This window comes from Chaetodon auriga, chromosome 6, assembly GCF_051107435.1.
Source record: "Chaetodon auriga isolate fChaAug3 chromosome 6, fChaAug3.hap1, whole genome shotgun sequence".
NCBI lineage: Eukaryota > Metazoa > Chordata > Actinopteri > Chaetodontiformes > Chaetodontidae > Chaetodon > Chaetodon auriga.
Genome location: NC_135079.1, coordinates 4,067,591 through 4,084,445, shown reverse-complemented (window position 1 = coordinate 4,084,445; position 16,855 = coordinate 4,067,591). Strand labels below are relative to the sequence as shown.

The window sequence follows — 16,855 nt, the reverse complement described above, 5'->3', positions numbered from 1 at the left end:
TAAGCAAGACAGTATCAGCGATGCTTAACTTCTGCATCCATTTTTGCCACTTTTTTGTTAGACAAATAATAATAACAACAACAGGAAAAGCTAAGAACAGTATTTAACTAATGATATAAAACAATAAAAGGAATTAAGGAGGTGAGAATCATGGCCTTCAGGTGGGTAAAACTTTGATATTTCTGGTGTAATTGTGCCCCTTTGTGGCCAATGGAGACCTCCTGAAATAATACACGCAGTTAAAAAGCACACAGGACGATGAACTCTGTATATTTAATGAACAGGACACAACTCACACTGAAAAGCATCAGTTCAGTACAAACAATTCAAGTAAGAAATACAAACAAGTAATAAAGCAACACTCATCATCTTCAATAACGTGGAACGTCCAAAAGAGATAAACAAGAACCATCGTTTGAGAACCCTGAACAGTTCTCCTTTAATACTGCTATATTTGCCATTTAACCATCTGAGGAGCACCATCGCTGAATTTAACACCATCTCTGTGGGTCCTGCTATTGACAAAACTTGCCAGACCTTTCACATGTAGACAGATAGAAATCCAGTCAAATGCTAACTACGCTGGAGAGCACTCCCAAAAACGACAAAAATCTTAAAATCAATTGAGTAAAATCAATTTAAACATTAAAACATTAAACAGCCTAAAATGGAACCCAGAAATCAATATTTGGTGCTTAAAGTAACAGCTTTGGCTGCACACCCAGAGCCACAAAGGGCACGGGCTTCATTCAGGTGATTCTAGGCTACGCGAGTCCCGTCCTGTCTTTGTCCCGCTCTGTCTCACTGTCCTCCTCAGCCAGAGGGTAGGGTCGCAGGTCCAGGGTCAGCATGCGGCTGAACATGCATTCAGCAAACTGTGGAGAAGAAAACACCACAGTGACCGCAGCGTCACGACATACTGACATGAGGAGTTCTTCTAAAAGTTTGTTACATCAGAGTAGACTCCCAGCAAGGCGTCACTCCTGGAGAAAAACTGCTCCTTCAGGGAGATGACGATGATCTGCGTGTTCTCCCTCGTCTCCTCTCTGATGAAACTGGTCACCTAGACACAAACAAAACACCCACACAAGGTGTGCACAAATATGATCCACAACAAATAAGATGACAGGATAACAGTGCACAGTTGAACACACACAAACTATATAAAAGGTACTGAGGCGTCATTTTAATCTCAAACAAAAGCCAAAGAGCGCTAATGTGTCACCTGTTGATTTTTAAACTTTAAACTAAACTCAGATTTAAACTTAAAGTCTTAATGCAGCTGGAATCTCACCTTTCCAATATTACTGTTGTCCAGGGCTGCATCCACCTCGTCCAAGATGAGGAAGGGAGCAGGGCGGAAGCTGGGAGAAGTGACACAAACGCCACCGAGCCAAACAGCACAGACACAGTGAGCCAGCAAAGAGCGGCAGCCATTAAAAATGATGAACCGTACCATGAGACGTATCAGTCAAAAGAGGTAAAAAAAAGTCTTCAAAATCATAGTTTCAGCTCAGAAGAAAATAAGAAAGCAGCAGCGATGGTGGATGGAGATGAAGTATCTCTTTAGAGAGAGTTCACAACACGTCAAGTTGTGAAAGATAAGAGGGTCGACGGGCTCTTCAGATTACAGAGCCGTCACTTTATTAGTCCACTCAGCAGTTTATAAACTCAAGCGAAGTACCCCCAGTCTCCCTCCAGAAAAAAATGTCGTTTCTGAAAGATATTTCATGGTGTGTCAACAGCTGTGCTATAACGGCAATTTACGTTTATGTGTTGGGTTTTGTTTTTATAGCTATGAGGGATCCAGCTGTCCGGCTGAATTTACGTCTGACAGACTTTGTTAAATGATTTTGGGAACAGGGCGGTGGTGTAAGTCAAATCTGTCATTAAAGAAGCATCATTATATCTGTTGTCATTGCTATCTGGTGCTATTACATTCATGACACGCAGTTTTTATTATTCTGTTTAATTTCTCCTAATGTTGGAAACATCTGTTTTTACACCCAGTCTCCCCGACTCTAATCTGATGTATTGTAGTCTGGTCTGTTTCAGGGTTTGACTGTCAGCCCAGTGGTACCTCTGGATGGCAAACACCAGTGCCAGGGCAGCGACGGCCTTTTCTCCGCCCGACAGGTTGTCCATGGACATGAAGCGCTTCCCCGGTGCCACGCAGCTGTAGTTGATGCCACCGAGGTACGGCTCGTCTGGATTCTCTGCACTCAGAATGGCCTGGAGCACATACGAGTCCATGTCATTGAAGGCATCTTGTTCTTGTTAGTTAACCTCACTGCTAGATGCCACAAAATCTCACACACCGGGCCCTTAAATAAATGTCTTATAAGTCACTCTTGCCAAAGAAGGTAACATAATGGTGAATTGGCCCACAGCCCTACTTTACAATTTATATATACAGCACAAAAACCTTTAACACCCTGAAGTGCAAACTAACCCAACTGGCTGGTTACTGGGCTGAAAATGTTTAAGTCTGTCTACTAAAGTTGATGTTAAGCTCATTTTTTTACAAACACGACAGTGGCGGAGAGAAGAAAAGCGACTCAAATGGACGCAAACACGATGAAAAACGATAGACTTGTGAGTGTGTTTCTGTGGTTGAGGCTTCGTTGCTTCACCTGAGCGCTGCTGTTCCTGCATATCTTTTTATAGATCTGATCGTTCACGACAGACACGTGGTCAAAGCACTGGCTGAAGAGGCGGAAGCGCTGAGATTTGACCTGCTCGAACTCCTGGCTGCATTTCCTGGCTGCTCTGGTGCTGGCATCAAAGGCTGAGTGAGAGGCAGGAATCAGAGGTGAACAGCAGCACTTCAGTTCTGAATGAATGAATCTATAAACTGTGGTGTATTATAGCAGACCCATTCCACCAATCGAGCTTCATTCTGAAATTAAAAACTTGTTAGATACACTGAACAACAAAATACCTTCCGTCACTCCCTCTAACTTGGCATTCACCTCCCTCATCTTCTCCAGAGCCTTCAGGTTGGGGGCAGTGGTGCGATGCAGCACTCCCTCTGTGGAGGAAAGCGACTCCTTCAGCCTCTCCAGGTAGGCCCCCACCTCCTCCTCTGCCTGCAGACTCACACAAACGGACGTCAACACAAACGAACAGCACTAAGAGAAAATTCGGGCGCTGACGAGGCTCCATGTCTCACCCTGAGTCCTGCCTCCACTCCAGAGTAGTCTATGAGTAGCTGTGCCTCTCTCTCATAGATGTCCACGGTGGCTGAAGTGCTTTCAGATTCTGTGTCCAGCTGCACAAACCAGAAGAATCAGTCATCACGTTAGACTGACACCAAAAGTTATTCCAGCAGTTTCTTTCCTTCTTAAGTTACTCAAAATAAGTTGGAGCTCTCAGTCTTCATTACTCTAATGTGAGGGTTTATTTTATTAAGTTCTTTTTTTTTCCCAAAAAATTGTGCAGGACCGGTGCTGAACCGGTAATTCAGAGGAGACGAAGAGCAGTCATCTGTCAAAAGTGGCATCTGCACGTCTCTCCGTCCTACCTGCACCTCACTGATTTCATCCAGGCTTCCTGACAGCAGAGGGATGGGCAGATCCTGGATCTTGCAGGCCAGCAGTAAGTTGTGTTTGGCAAGGCGCTGCTGCTCCAAGGCCGTCTCTGCGGTCATCACCTCCCGCTGAAGCTTCACCAACTCTCTGAGGGGAAGAGGAAATTTGGCATCTTTTCTTGTTGTATTTTATCATTCTGGTCATCGGGAATCTCGACATTCTTAAAAATCATAATATTTTGACAGTTAGTTCGTGGAGAAACCAGAAAAAAGAAAAAAACCCACTAATGTCCTGTTTAAAGCAGAAATTCATCACATTGCAGTGGTAAGCTCCTTGTGATTTGAAACCATCCGTTTAATCGATGATGACTCCTCCCCAGATGTTTTCACATCACACTGAGTGAATGAAGGGTTTATTTCAATCAAACCAGAGTTGGTGGTGGCTAAACTAAAAAAAATGCAAATGTTTTTATTGATTTTTATGTTGTATGTTTCTGTCAAGTTTGAATGAAGGATGTTTTCTGATGATAAAATGACTGTTTCTGTAAATGGAGTCTGGTGGCTTTGATAAGAGAGACACAGCAGCTGTTTCAGACCAAACAGTAATGGACCAATTTCAAAGGTTGTTGTCCCTCTTAGTCACTTGGGCACAAAAAGAGCATCCATGAGCACTGATAATATTTGACAGGAATTTCTCCCATTTGTCCGGGACACTGAAATCTTCCAGGGCAGGTGGAGCGGCACCATTTTGGAAACCCTGACGTGTGAAACCCTCAAACAGAAGCTGCTTTGTTGGCAGTAATAACAGCACAGCAGCACAGTCACAGTAACAACTGCACCGCAGCATTAGTCACAGCATTACTTGTTGATCTCTTGGACGCTTTGGGTCTTCTGGTCCAGCTCAGCTTTGGCAGTGGCCACATGGCTCTTCTTCGACAGCAGCAGGTTCTTCAGCTCCAACAGTTTGTTCTGACCGTCTTCCAGCGCCACCAGCAGCTTCTCCTCATCCTGATTTGAAATGGAAACATCAGACTGAAAATGCCTGCAATCACTGAAAGGTTTGATTTCACATCAGCTACAGCATAGATTAAATACAGGCTTACGTTTAAATCTCAACTGGAGGAAATCAATATTCCAAGAGAAGACGAGTGAGAAACATTTACCATGTTTGTTAGCTGCATTTTGGACACCTCTTACCCATATTACAGGAGCTACATCTGGAATAACAGAACGAAAGCCTGACATGACTACCTTCCTCTGCTCGGCCATGATTCTCTCCTCGCTGTCGATGCATTCCTCCATCTTGTGGAGCTTCTTCTTCTGCTGCTCCAGTTGGTTTTGTTCGTACTCCAGATGCGCATTCAAGCGAGCGTACTGACTCTCAAACTCCAGCCTTAAAGGAGACATATCAAGGTGTTTAGGATGTAGAACAGTACGTGCTGCAGTATGTACACCTAAACATGCATAGAAATTAGGGGTGTCAATGGTTATGCACGTCGTTTTATCGGATAATTTGCATACACACACATTGTGATGCACTGCGATGCCATCACCCAGTTGGCGTGCTTTATGATTGAGATACATATGCTGCCAATCTGTGGTGGAAGGCAAGGTGCTTTAAAGAGGTAGTTCGGTACTTGGAGCCCAAATAGGTTTTGCCATCGAGAGCTACTGTGACTAAACGCATTTAAAAACACTGTGAGGAGAAGGAGCGCACACTTAAATTGACATGATTTTTTTTAGATGGGCCTTTGTTTAGGTAGATAAAATGTCTTTTGTGGCTGCAGCCAGTATAGAGCAGTACACTGCTTAGCTTCCTACACTGGTACTGCCACTGCTTTTCCAAACTGGGTGCCAACAGGCATCTACAGTAGATAATACACTGACTACAGATAAGTACTTCATACAATCCCAAAAAACAGAGCTATCATCTTTATCATACATTCATCACTGATTTTGCTGGTTATGTTTAGCCCATATAGAAATGAAGATGCTGATGTGTGGTTGTCGTACCGCTTCTTGTCAAGCTCTGTCTGCTGTTTCAGATGCTCCTGTTCATACTCTCTAATGCTGTCCACACCGATGTCGGCACAGAAGTCAGAAAACACCAAGTCTTCCACCTAAAGACAGAGAGCATCAACACCGTTAAAAACATGCAGCCAGACATTTGACAATCGCTGACAGGAGTAAAGAAGTTTGTCTACCAGCAGCTTTAGCCGACATCTAGACATTGAAAATGATGACGACACACCAACCAGGTGAAACACGAACAAAATTTCAGCAAAAGATATGAACCTGACTGTCTTGAGGACGGTGTGCAGACAGTACCTGGTCAATCTGGCCTCTGATCTTCTTCATCTCTGCATTCTTTACCTCCAAACTCTCCTCCTGCACCTGGATCTGAACGTGCAGGTTTGCTAATTCACTCTCCATCCGAGAAATCTCCTGAAAACAATTAGGAGGACATGACAAGACAGAGTAAGTACTCAGAAACTGTGTCAGTACCTGTCTGTTCCTGTGTCACCACAATGCAATACATCTGTATATCTAATAAGCTTTAAACCAAATAATCAAAGAACACAGTCTCAATGATGGTATTATATTTACCATTTGGCATTTCAGGACGTTTTCCTTCCGAAGATTTTGCAAGTCAGTTTTGGAGTATTTGAGGCGGGTCTTTGCACCCTGAGCCTGAGCGATGATCTGTTTCAGGTCTGACTCCTTCCGCTTCAGTCTCATCAAATCCTGCCTCAGGACCAACACAGACAGTGACAGTTAAATGAGAATAAACTATGCAATCTACAGTAATTTGTTTAAAAATTATTCAGCATTAGAAATCGAGTATTTACTGTATATGCCAACACATGATGCTTGTTAAAACCACAAACATGTAGAGAGGGAAGGAAGTTTACTTTACTTTGAATTTTACATTGTAAGGTTATTCTAAAACATTTGACATTTTGTGTGTTTACTCACACGCAGCTCTGCTGTCAGCTGGTCCTTGCGTTCCTTCAGCAGCATCATGGCCTTCATGTCCCAGCAACGAGCTTTGGTCCGCAGGTCACTGGAGCCTCCAGAGATCACGCCTGAGCGAGCAAACAGCGTCCCGTCCAGAGATACTGTCTGCAGAAAACAGTAAAGGACAACATTAGAAAAATATGATTTAACTGATCCTGACTCCAGCGTCTGTCGTTGAGGACCAAGCTTACCTTCATGCGCTCCTGCCTGTCAAAGGCCACGCTCCTGGCTTCTTTCATGGTTTCACACACCAAGGCGTTGCCACAGACAAACTGCACCACTCTCCTCAGCTGAGCAGCACCTGCAGCCGTGTTAATCTGTACAACATCAACAACCATCTTGGCACCTGGCACCTCCCTCAGTCGCTCACTCAGAGGACTCACCTGGGCGCAGCAGATATGGTTGTCATTAACACAACTTCACCTTCTTTTTAAATGTACATTTTTAACCATCCAGAAAGGTCGTGGCTTGATTTAGTTTGAACTCACATCCAAGTACTCGATGGGCAGGAAGGTCTCCGGCTCAGCTCGCTCCTCCTTTAAGAAACTGATACAGTCTCGGGCCACTTTCTCTGAGGTCACTACTAAGGCGTTCATGTAGCGGCCAAACACCCTGGCGACGGCCACCTGGTACTTCTTATGGATGGGGCTGCACAAGTCAGACAGGCGTCCATACTGAGACAGGAAGGAAAAATAAATGAAAAGGGAAAAAAAAGAAAATGAATCCTTCCTACGGGTCAAGTGACATTTACCAAAGACTATATAGTCTTCAGATTGCCTTTGTGCTTACACCACAGAAGACTTATTTTAGCTCTTTTTGTTGTTTTCAGCACCGCAGCACCAAGTGAGATTAGCTAGATAGCCTTGTTGGCTGTTGTTTTTTTAATTTCACAAGAGGAATGACTTCCTTAAACACATCTTCTGCCTCTCACTGCTTTCTTACAGTCATCCTGTCTCATTATGCTTATCTATCTCTTACCACAGTCTCAGGGTTGAGTCTGCGGAGCTTCTCGAGCATCTCTTTGCGCTGCAGCTGGCGTCTGCTCTCCTGGTTGTCCAGGCGTGCAGTCCTCAGCTCCTCCAGCACCTGTCCCAGCTCCTGGTTCACCTCCTCAGTGCGCTGGCGGCCTTGCTGCAGCTCTGCACCAAGGCTTTCTTCCTGCTTACGGAACTCTTCAAGGGACGAGCTGAAACACACAGTAAATCAGTTTCCTTCTGTGATGTTACATCCTGATTTTAAAGTATACAATTTGCAACTGGTAATTGAGTTTTTTACTGACTGGCACTACACTGTACAGCCATACAGGATAAGGGGTGCACATGACATACCTGCAGTTCTTGGTGTACTCCTCTAGCTTCTCTGCCCTGCTTGTCAAATCTTCCAGCTGAGTCTGGTTGTTCCTGATAGCAGCCTACAACAGATGACGTTCCAATGCCGTAACTATATATAGTAACTAAAGTTTTTACAGTAACAACATATCACATGACAAGTTTCAGCTACTTGTTTAGCTGTCCTTCCCACAACTTCATTGTTCTGGTTCACTCTCATCGCTTATGGTGCTGTTTTCGCCTTTTGGAAATATGACAAATAAAGTAGTGTGTCACTGACCGTACCTCCACTTCCTTCCTTTTGCGCTGATCAAAAGCCATCTTCTCGCAGTCCGCTCTCACCTCCCAGTGCAGCTTCTCTGCCTGCTGTCTGAGGACAGCCCCTTGCTTTCGAGCCAGCTCCTTCAGCTCTTTGTATCTCTGTAGCTGTAGCAGAAACACACGCAAACACAAACTGAGGGTGTTATGACAATGTCACTTTGTCCCTTGTCATTTAGAGGTACATGCAGTTAGGTAGCATGTGCAAAATTGGGATTAACATTGACGTTTATTGTTGTCTGATTCATGGCCTTTGGCAGTAGGAGTTGCAAGATAAGCAGTGGATATTCAGAGTTTGCTGAGTTTGAGTTTGAGTTACCCTCAAACCTCTAATATATATTTGGACTGAATTATGTGAATTTAAGTGTGGCCTAAAAGAATCAGTGTAACTCTGCCAAGGAGCTTTCCAAATACAGTGGCCTTCCATGAAATTAGTTTGGAGCCATTTGTAATGTTTTATGTACAGCTGTATAACCGATTCCTACTTTTTGAAAAGAAAATATTACATACATACAAACATTGATGTACTGTACACAGTGTCTGTGTATAATGCACTGTAGACCCTCACATGCAGTGCAGTGTTTATGGTTTATGTACCATGTTAACTGACTTTCGGTTTGTCTGAATGGGAAAGGAGGAGGTGTTGTTTGACTCACCTGATCCTCATCCAGCTTGACGTCTCTCCCCCGGGATGCTGCCTTCTCTTGTACCTGCTTTTCATAGGTGCTCCAGGTTCTCTCTAGCTCAGTGATCTCCTGCTGTGCCTCTGCCAGCTCCTGCTCTTTAATAGCCATCAGCTTCTGACTCTTCCTCAGGGAACCACGGACTTCCTCAGCCTTCTTCATGTGATGGGAGGTGTTTACCTTGGCTTTGATGTACTGGGACCGGCACTGGGACTGGATATGCTCCTGGGCACTAAGTGACAGAGTGAGAGGAGGTCGAGGTGAATTCTAGTTAACTGCAGACTTACTGCACATTTATATTAAATGCCAGTTCCATCAAGCTAAATAGATGCAATCATCTGAGGCTTGCCTTTTAAACATTCGTACACAGAGAAACTTAAGGGCTGGTGAGGGACAAATTTAATGAGCTTTTACTACTCCATTTGCTATACTTCAGTGTACTTTCTGATGTACTGGTTAATATTTGTTTGACATGTTTTATTTCCAGCATTATAATTTTCAAATCATACTGTTTATTCCCCGATGTTAAAAGCAAATACTTTACACTGTTCCACATTCCATTAAAAATACACACAGACAAACACGCACCGGATCTCCTTTTCTACATGCTGCTGATCTCTGGTGAGGCGTCCATGTTCCTTCCTGCAGGTTTTCACTATCTGTTCTCCGTTCACCAGTTTGTTGTTCTTAGCAGCTGCAGCCTGCTGTTTCTCCCTCAGGGTGTTGCTGAGGGCGTTCATGCCCTTCTCATTTTGGTAGAGCTCAGCCAGGCTCAGCTGCAGGCGGTTTTGGTGAAGGTCGTTCACCAGCGCCTGGTACCTCTGGGCCTGGAAAAGTGGGAGGCAGGGGGACCAGTCAATCGACGGACAGTAAAGCTCAAGAGAAACTACAGCAAATAAATTACAGTCCAGTTGATGCTTAACAGTCCACGATGCCATTCCTGACAGCACACATACATCAGTGACTTAGGACATCATAAATTGAATTCTGCTGCTCTCTCGCCCCAGAATGAACGCCAACATAAAGCTACATTACAGGAAGGAAAGTCAATTAAGAGCAAAGTTTTAAAAAATTAGCAAACTGATTCCCGGTGACCATTAAAGCTGTATTCTACAGTAACAGTCTGTAACAGTAACTACTTTATCATGATAGTAACAGCTGGAAAGAGAGGAACAGGGGAAGCTGGGGAGAGACAGGGGATGGTATGCAGCAAAGGGCCCAGGCAGGAACTGAACAAGCCACTGTAGATGGGTGGACAGAAAGATTATGTTGCTCCTTTTATGTGACATTACCTCCATTTTTTCCTGAGACACCTGTTTCTTCTCAACAGCAGCAGATTTCTTCTTGTTGAAGTGAAACTGAGTGTCCTCTTTGGCCTTCAACATGGCCCTTTTCTTCTTATCATACTCTGTGGCACAGTCTCTCGACTGACTGATGCACTCAAACATCTTGGTCCTCTCCTTTGGGTCCTTCAAAGCGATGGACTCCACCGCCCCCTGGTGAGAGGCATAATGAGTAACAGACTTGTTTGTGAGGCGTTATTACTATCATCCATTGTAATGGCTCAACAGAGCACTACAAGAAAGTCCCTACACACAGTAACTCTGTTATAGAAACATTATTAAAAGTTTCAAATGGGTGCATATTGGATTGCATGCAATTGATTTTAGCCCACAGATTTTATAAACTCTATCATGTAATTTCAAATATTGAGAATACTGCATATATTCTCCAACCTACAGTATACATGCTGTGGTCTCCATCATTCTATAATGCAATATGTTATTACTGATATATACACTCATTTCTACAACAGGGTTTACCTGAAACACCACACAGTTTCCAGCTTTGGTCACAATGCCAATCCTCTCCAGCTCCTCCATGTACTTGGCCAGAGTGACAAGTCTATCATTGATGTGATACGCAGACGTGTCACCTAGAGCCAGAACAACAGGAGTGGTGGCTTCCTCACCAATTAACCCAACTATAAAAATGTGAGTACTGTGTGCAGTCGGCAGTCATTACACTGACCTGTGATGGTCCGGGAGAAGACAGCTTCCACGTTTTCGAAGTTGCTAAACAACATGGCAACGCTGGCGGTGTCGCCCACCGGCTGCCCGATGTGGGCTCCGTGTATCAGGTCCCTGAGGTGCTTCACCCGGAGAGACGCAGTCCGCTCCCCCATGGCAAAGCTCAGGGCGTCCATCACATTAGATTTCCCTGGTGTGATTTAATGGAGCGTTTTCAGCAAAACTCTGAACAACTCTTGAATAAAGCGATGGGTTTGAAGCATTAGCTTAACATTTAAGCTAACGTTAGTTAGCTAACAGCGGTGTAATATCGACAGTATAACCCATTTGGGAAGATGTTTTTATGCAAAGTAATGACACTATGTGGTTTTAACGTACTCTGACATTATATTAAGTGGTTTATATGAAGTTAATCCTCTTCATACGACAGATGTGCAAAAAAGGATCAACTTAGCAAACTCTTGACCAAAAATGTTAAAGCTAGTTTAATATCATTCGTCTAAGCTACTAGCATTGACAGCTAAGTTAGCTCGATAGCGTGCTCGGGAAGTTAAGTGTAAAAAAAAAAAATGACTTACCAGCGCCATTTGTGCCAATTATACAACTAAATGGCATGAACGGACCGATAATTTGATCCCCTCGCCATGACTTGAAGTTTTTTACGTGGAGTTCTTTCAGATACACCATTATAATAAGTCTTACTGTGGCGGGTCAGGTTGCTAATTTACATATCAGAGGCGAAATCACTGAACTAAAGCAGGCAGGATGTCGAGAGGCGGGAAGCGCGAGACAAGTTTATCCCCCTTTAGCAGCTCAAAAAAAAATAAAAATAAAAATAAAAAATAAAAAAAAATCAGTTGAATTAATTTCCAGTTTCTGAGGTAAATTACAATTAGTAGTTTTAAACAGGGCCAATGGCCGTCACACTAAACCATCCACTGAACTCTCCTGAAAAAATATTTTTTAAGTCTCAGTAAGTCTTAAGTCTGTAGAAACCCCCAGTAAGCAGGTTTATTTACCACTTTTTTGGACCAAAAGTCAAGTCTGAGCAAGTAACAGAAGTGATTCAAGAACTGAAAGTTCATCCAGCTTTTCCACAGATTATTTTAATCGATAAAAAAGTCAGTTTTGGCATAAAAATCAAAAAAGTCATTACAAGCCAGGCATCTAATTCAGTATTTCTGTGCATCTCTACAAGTCTGGAATAAATAAGACTATCTGGTGTCAGGTTTGACTTAAAGTCATTTGTGACGCAGGTGTCAAACTTCTCTGTCACAAACCTTCCTTCCACAGGTCGACCTTCTGTGTGAAACAAGAATACAGAAGACATACAGAGACAAAAAGCAGTCCTGAAACACAGACGAACGGTATCTTCATGACTTTATTGGTCAATATTGAAGTAAGATGTCAAACACCAGCGTAGAGTGATGAGAAAGTAGTTCTGGCAGCTGAGTTAACTCCTTTTAAAGCTTCTCCTCGGTCAAAGCCATCAGTAAGGATGGTCGCGGACATGCTCCATGATGTGTTTCAGAGCCAGCCACGTCTCGGAGGCGGTGGGGATGATCTGATTGGCTGGCAGGATGAAACCATAGCGGCCGGTGTCCCTCAGCTCGAAGGCGAAGGAGTACTTGATGCCCACGTTGTAAGACCAGTCGATGCTGCCGCCACTGGCTTGATCTGAGAGGAAGAGGAAGAGGAGTGTTAGCAGCAGCTCTGCTAATGCAATATATCAGCTGTTTTTCAGTGTTTTACATGAGCACATTATGACGTCGTATTAGATGAAGAGTTACTCACAGATGATGTTGCAGATGCTTCCAACCTTATATCTGGTACCATAGAGGGAAGTGAGTTTCTGCACCGCTGCTCTGCCAACAGAGTCCTACAGGGAACAACAAAGGAGACACATTCAAGGACCTACGCAAACCTTTTGCAGAGTTTACACATCAAATCAATTTTATTTATACAGCCCAACCCAACAAGTTGGAGGGCTCAGAGGGCTTTGTTATATCTGAGTAACTGCATGTCTGTGGGTCTACGAGGCTGCTTCTCCCTGTTAACGTGCAAGATTTTAAGCAGTGTCGCTGGAAAAAAAGGCTGAGTTAAAGGAGATCATTTGTGGTGGCAGTGATGAGTTTTTTATTGGTCAATTCTTCCGTCCTGGAGCAAATTATTTAAAATTTCAGCAATAAAAATTTAATTAGATAAGAAATCCAGGACTGTCAAAAGGCAAGATATTGCTTTTTTTTTAATAATTAAAGTTAGTGAAGGAGACGTTTCGAGTCAGGTTGTACTCGCTGCATCTTCGTCTTTCAGAGACATTTATTAAGAGAAAATTTAGCAGCCTCTGTGGTTACTCTGCTGTGTGAGATCTACTTTGCAGGCGGTTTCATGCGGCGATGGAGGAAGGTGTTCGATTTAATTTGCAGTGCGTCTTTCTTCCTTCCTTACCAGCTCAGGCTGATCGGCCACGTTCCCGCAAGAGTAGCCGTAGGGGTACATGAGCAGCTGGGAGTAGGCGTGGACGGAGATGAAGGACTTGAAGTTGCCGTGGCTCCGGATCAGGTCCACCACGTTTTTCACCTCAATCTCAGAGTGGGGCGAGGGGCCGTGGTAGGAATCAGAGCAGGGGCTCTTACTGGCACCGGGGCCTGGAGGGGGACATTAAAATGAAAACACGTGTGTGAGACACGACGGGACAACGGACGAGGGCTCACATACATGTTCTTACATGCACGCACATGTCACACAGTTGCCTGTATTGTATTGATTCACGTGATGGGGAACAAAAAACTACATAAAGTTCATGAGAAGCGTTCACTGTCTTTTCTACACTGACCGCCGAAGCCTGCATCCCAGTTCCTGTTGGGATCGACTCCACGGCACGCCGAGCCGGGGTTCTTGGAGCGGGTCTTACGCCACATACGGTTCTGTGCATCACACAGTTCACGCAAGTCAAGCGAAAATAGCACTGACATAGTAAAACAATAACAGCAATAAGAGCTAATATACAGCAGGTTAGTCCAGCATTTTCCACTGAATGCTGCCGACTTACGTTGGTGTGGGTGTAAACGTAGCCGTCAGGGTTGGCCAGGATCAGCATGTAAATGTCCATGGTGTTCAGAAGGGAGGTCAGGGAGGCGTCGGTACCATAATCAGAGGCAATCTAAGCAAGAACACAAGGTGCTGATGTTGCAGTGATGATTCTGATTCTCAGAACAGACAAAACAATGTCTGGAACAGCAGAAGAGGAAACTGTAAGATTATTTATAAGAAAGGAAGAAATGTGAGGTTCAATGCACGAAGACGGTCGATTAACACATTTTGTTGATCCACAAACAAGAACAGCAGACTTCCTAATGCACCTCTTGTCAACTTAACTTCTGATAGATCTTAACCAGCTGACACAAAACGTTCCAATAAGATTCCCAGAACGTTCCTCAGAGGTTTCTATTTGGGAACTTTCCCACAATGTTTACAAGAATGCTGTGCAAATGTTTTTGGTCAATGTATTGGTTTTACGTCAGAAAACATGCAGTTCTCACATTAAGTGAATGTTGAGGGGAAAGGTTCAACTAACCTTCCCACAACATTCAGGGAACTTAACAATACGTCAGAAAAACTTAACGTTAAGGGGAAACCTGTAAGTATCCCTCTTGGAACATTCAACTAACATTCGTAGAACATTCTGAGAACCAAACAATAATGTGAGACTTGCTGTTTTAACATCTAGAGAACGTTAGAACACTGAGAAAATGTTCCCGAAACCAAAAAACAATGTTCCCAGAGCGTTTTGTGAGCCGGGTCCTCCCTCTGGAGGAGATGTGGCACATTTCAGGTGAGTCAGTCAGATTTCTGGTGAAATGTCGCACCTTGTTGGCCGTCCACACTCCGGTAGCCTGAGACACCCACTCTCTGGAGTGGATCCCTGTGTCCATCCAGATGGCAGGACGCTTGTTTCCTCCGGTGCTGAACTGAACACAATGTCAACAGCAGGAAAACTGTTATAGAAATGGCCGCAGAGTAAAGCTTTTATCAGCCTTTAAAGGTTCTCATGAAGGTTGAAATTAGGAGAACTATAAGATACTTCTGGGTTTTACTTGTTAATGTACAAAATACACATTTATGAACCAAACGCATTTCTTACAGTGTAAAGACACATCATGCTCATACAGTACAGGCAGGTAGAAGCACGCTGTCCTACCTTGAGCACATACATGGGCCTGTCCTCATACGATCTCCCAATTTCCTGCTTGGTGACCAGGTTTGGGTGCTGAGCCACCAGAGTGTCCATCCAGCTGTAGATCTGCACGAGAGGCAAATATTACAGGAAAACGTGGCGTGACTGATACTACACAGAAGCACTTCTAGTTTACTTTAGAACTTGTAACAACTCTAAATGAGTCGTTGAAGAAAGGCCTGTATTAACGTTAGACTTTACAGCAGACAGCGCTGCCAGGAGAGAGCCTCTGATTACAGGAGCTATCAGACGAAGCTCAGATGAGTTCGTATCTCCTGATGTGCTGTGTGTGTTTGCGTGAACAGCTCACCGTCTCCAGACGATGAAAGGCTCCAAAGTTGAAGCTCCTGGTGCTGCGCTCCCTCATCTGGCTCCTCTGCATCTCGGCTTTCTCCTCATCGAGAACCTCCTGAATGTGATGTGCAGGAGAGCTAAAATTCAGTGCCGTCGTCATTTCACTTTCCAAATCTAATGAAAACTGTCAGGGACATGAGAGAGCTGATCAGGTGGTGGGGGAGCAGGATGGTGACGCACCTGAAGGTTGTTGATAATGACAGAATAGGTGATGCTGTGGGCACCCAGGTACTCCATCACAGGGCTCAAACTGGAGCGGGGCACTCGGACGTCGACGGGGAGCTCGGTGGAGACCGGGTCGCGCCAGAAGTCCAGCTGGGATCAGACAGGAGAGCGTGAACACTCAGAGGTCTGTTTTTCTACGCAAGCACATCGAGTGCAATGGTGTCAAATTCCTTCTGAGTCTGATCTGCGTGATTTGTATTCCAACAAAAACTCCCAATATGAATCTAAACGACCTTTAATCTGATTCATATAATCAAAGCTCAAGTCAACCAAAATAAACATTTTCTAAAATTTTACGGCTCAGAGGAGCAGCAGGAGATTCAGAGTAGACAGAATAAAACAGGAGGAAAGGTTAATCTCTGGGTTTCTTCTGTGAGTTTCTGACTTCTTGACATGTGGAGATGACTGTTCACCTTCAGCCCACACGAACTCTCGAGCGGATCGTTTTCCAGTTGAACTTGATTTGCCTTTTGTACTTCTCGGAGGTTCATGAGAAACTGTTTGGCTCAAGCATCTGAAAAAACGTGAACCTGAACGCAGCAGTTTGCAAAATGCTGTGTTTGTGTGTGTGTGTGTGTGTGTGTGTACCTCCCACTCCTCCTGAGCCTGCAGAGCCTGCAGGAGTCGGATCTGCTCCTCCGTCTGCACATTGATCCTGATGACCTGATCTCTGGAAGACATTCATTTCCTGAACATTATTATTCACACTCTAGTTGACGCTCTTACTCACGACGGTCTACTGTTCAGTGTTCAGCCACAGAAGGGTTTTAATCACTGCTTACCAAAACGTATGACAAGCAATTAATCACACACACGGGCCGTGGCTCAGACCAACGACTCCCACTTTATTCCCTTAAATATGACTGTATGTATGAATTCATCTTCCTCTAAAGAGGAAAAAGCCGAGTCACGTTCTGCCCATTGAACACCAGCGCCAGCGTAAAACTGGCTGGATAAAACAAGATTTTTTTGTCGACCTCAGAGCCAGTCATAGCAAACACAAAGCTAGGAGGACGACCGAACACCGCAGTAAAGGCGTGTTCTTGCAACGTGAACAGGTGAACTCACCCAGTGAAGACCTTCTCAGCTTTGGCCGCAGCCACGAGCACCAACAGCAGCCAGAGGCCTTTCAT

The 16,855-nt window shown here is 44.3% G+C and overlaps 2 protein-coding genes across 2 annotated transcripts; both read right to left on the bottom strand.

Moving 5' to 3' along the window:
* Positions 1 to 764: 764 nt before the first annotated feature.
* Positions 765 to 11,593, bottom strand: smc1b (structural maintenance of chromosomes 1B). Its single transcript, XM_076732418.1, has 25 exons — positions 11,485 to 11,593; positions 10,908 to 11,096; positions 10,700 to 10,812; positions 10,169 to 10,372; positions 9,465 to 9,703; positions 8,850 to 9,108; positions 8,161 to 8,301; positions 7,876 to 7,958; positions 7,526 to 7,733; positions 7,036 to 7,221; positions 6,739 to 6,930; positions 6,506 to 6,652; positions 6,137 to 6,274; positions 5,858 to 5,974; positions 5,543 to 5,649; positions 4,781 to 4,922; positions 4,392 to 4,537; positions 3,524 to 3,677; positions 3,156 to 3,271; positions 2,942 to 3,096; positions 2,634 to 2,788; positions 2,081 to 2,232; positions 1,295 to 1,364; positions 953 to 1,063; positions 765 to 875 (listed from the first exon to the last, which is right to left on the bottom strand). The coding sequence occupies exons 1-25, from the start codon at positions 11,591 to 11,593 to the stop codon at positions 765 to 767; spliced, it is 3,744 nt and encodes a 1,247-aa protein (XP_076588533.1).
* An 802-nt stretch (positions 11,594 to 12,395) lies between these two features.
* cpa4 (carboxypeptidase A4) lies at positions 12,396 to 16,855 on the bottom strand. Its single transcript, XM_076733310.1, has 11 exons — positions 16,791 to 16,855; positions 16,311 to 16,392; positions 15,678 to 15,812; positions 15,454 to 15,552; positions 15,108 to 15,209; positions 14,776 to 14,877; positions 13,959 to 14,069; positions 13,743 to 13,833; positions 13,355 to 13,554; positions 12,701 to 12,785; positions 12,396 to 12,583 (listed from the first exon to the last, which is right to left on the bottom strand). The coding sequence occupies exons 1-11, from the start codon at positions 16,853 to 16,855 to the stop codon at positions 12,396 to 12,398; spliced, it is 1,260 nt and encodes a 419-aa protein (XP_076589425.1).

Coding starts and splice junctions, on each gene's coding strand:
- smc1b (XM_076732418.1), bottom strand. CDS start 11,593: ATGGTGTATCTGAAAGAACTCCACGTAAAAAACTTCAAGTCATGGCGA. Junction 4,538..4,780: donor TCATGGCCGAGCAGAGGAAG/GTAGTCATGTCA, acceptor ATTTCAAATCAG/GATGAGGAGAAGCTGCTGGT. Junction 3,097..3,155: donor AGGGTGAGACATGGAGCCTC/GTCAGCGCCCGA, acceptor CGTTTGTGTGAG/TCTGCAGGCAGAGGAGGAGG.
- cpa4 (XM_076733310.1), bottom strand. CDS start 16,855: ATGAAAGGCCTCTGGCTGCTGTTGGTGCTCGTGGCTGCGGCCAAAGCT. Junction 13,834..13,958: donor ACGTTTACACCCACACCAAC/GTAAGTCGGCAG, acceptor TGTGATGCACAG/AACCGTATGTGGCGTAAGAC. Junction 12,786..13,354: donor TGGCCGATCAGCCTGAGCTG/GTAAGGAAGGAA, acceptor TGTTCCCTGTAG/GACTCTGTTGGCAGAGCAGC.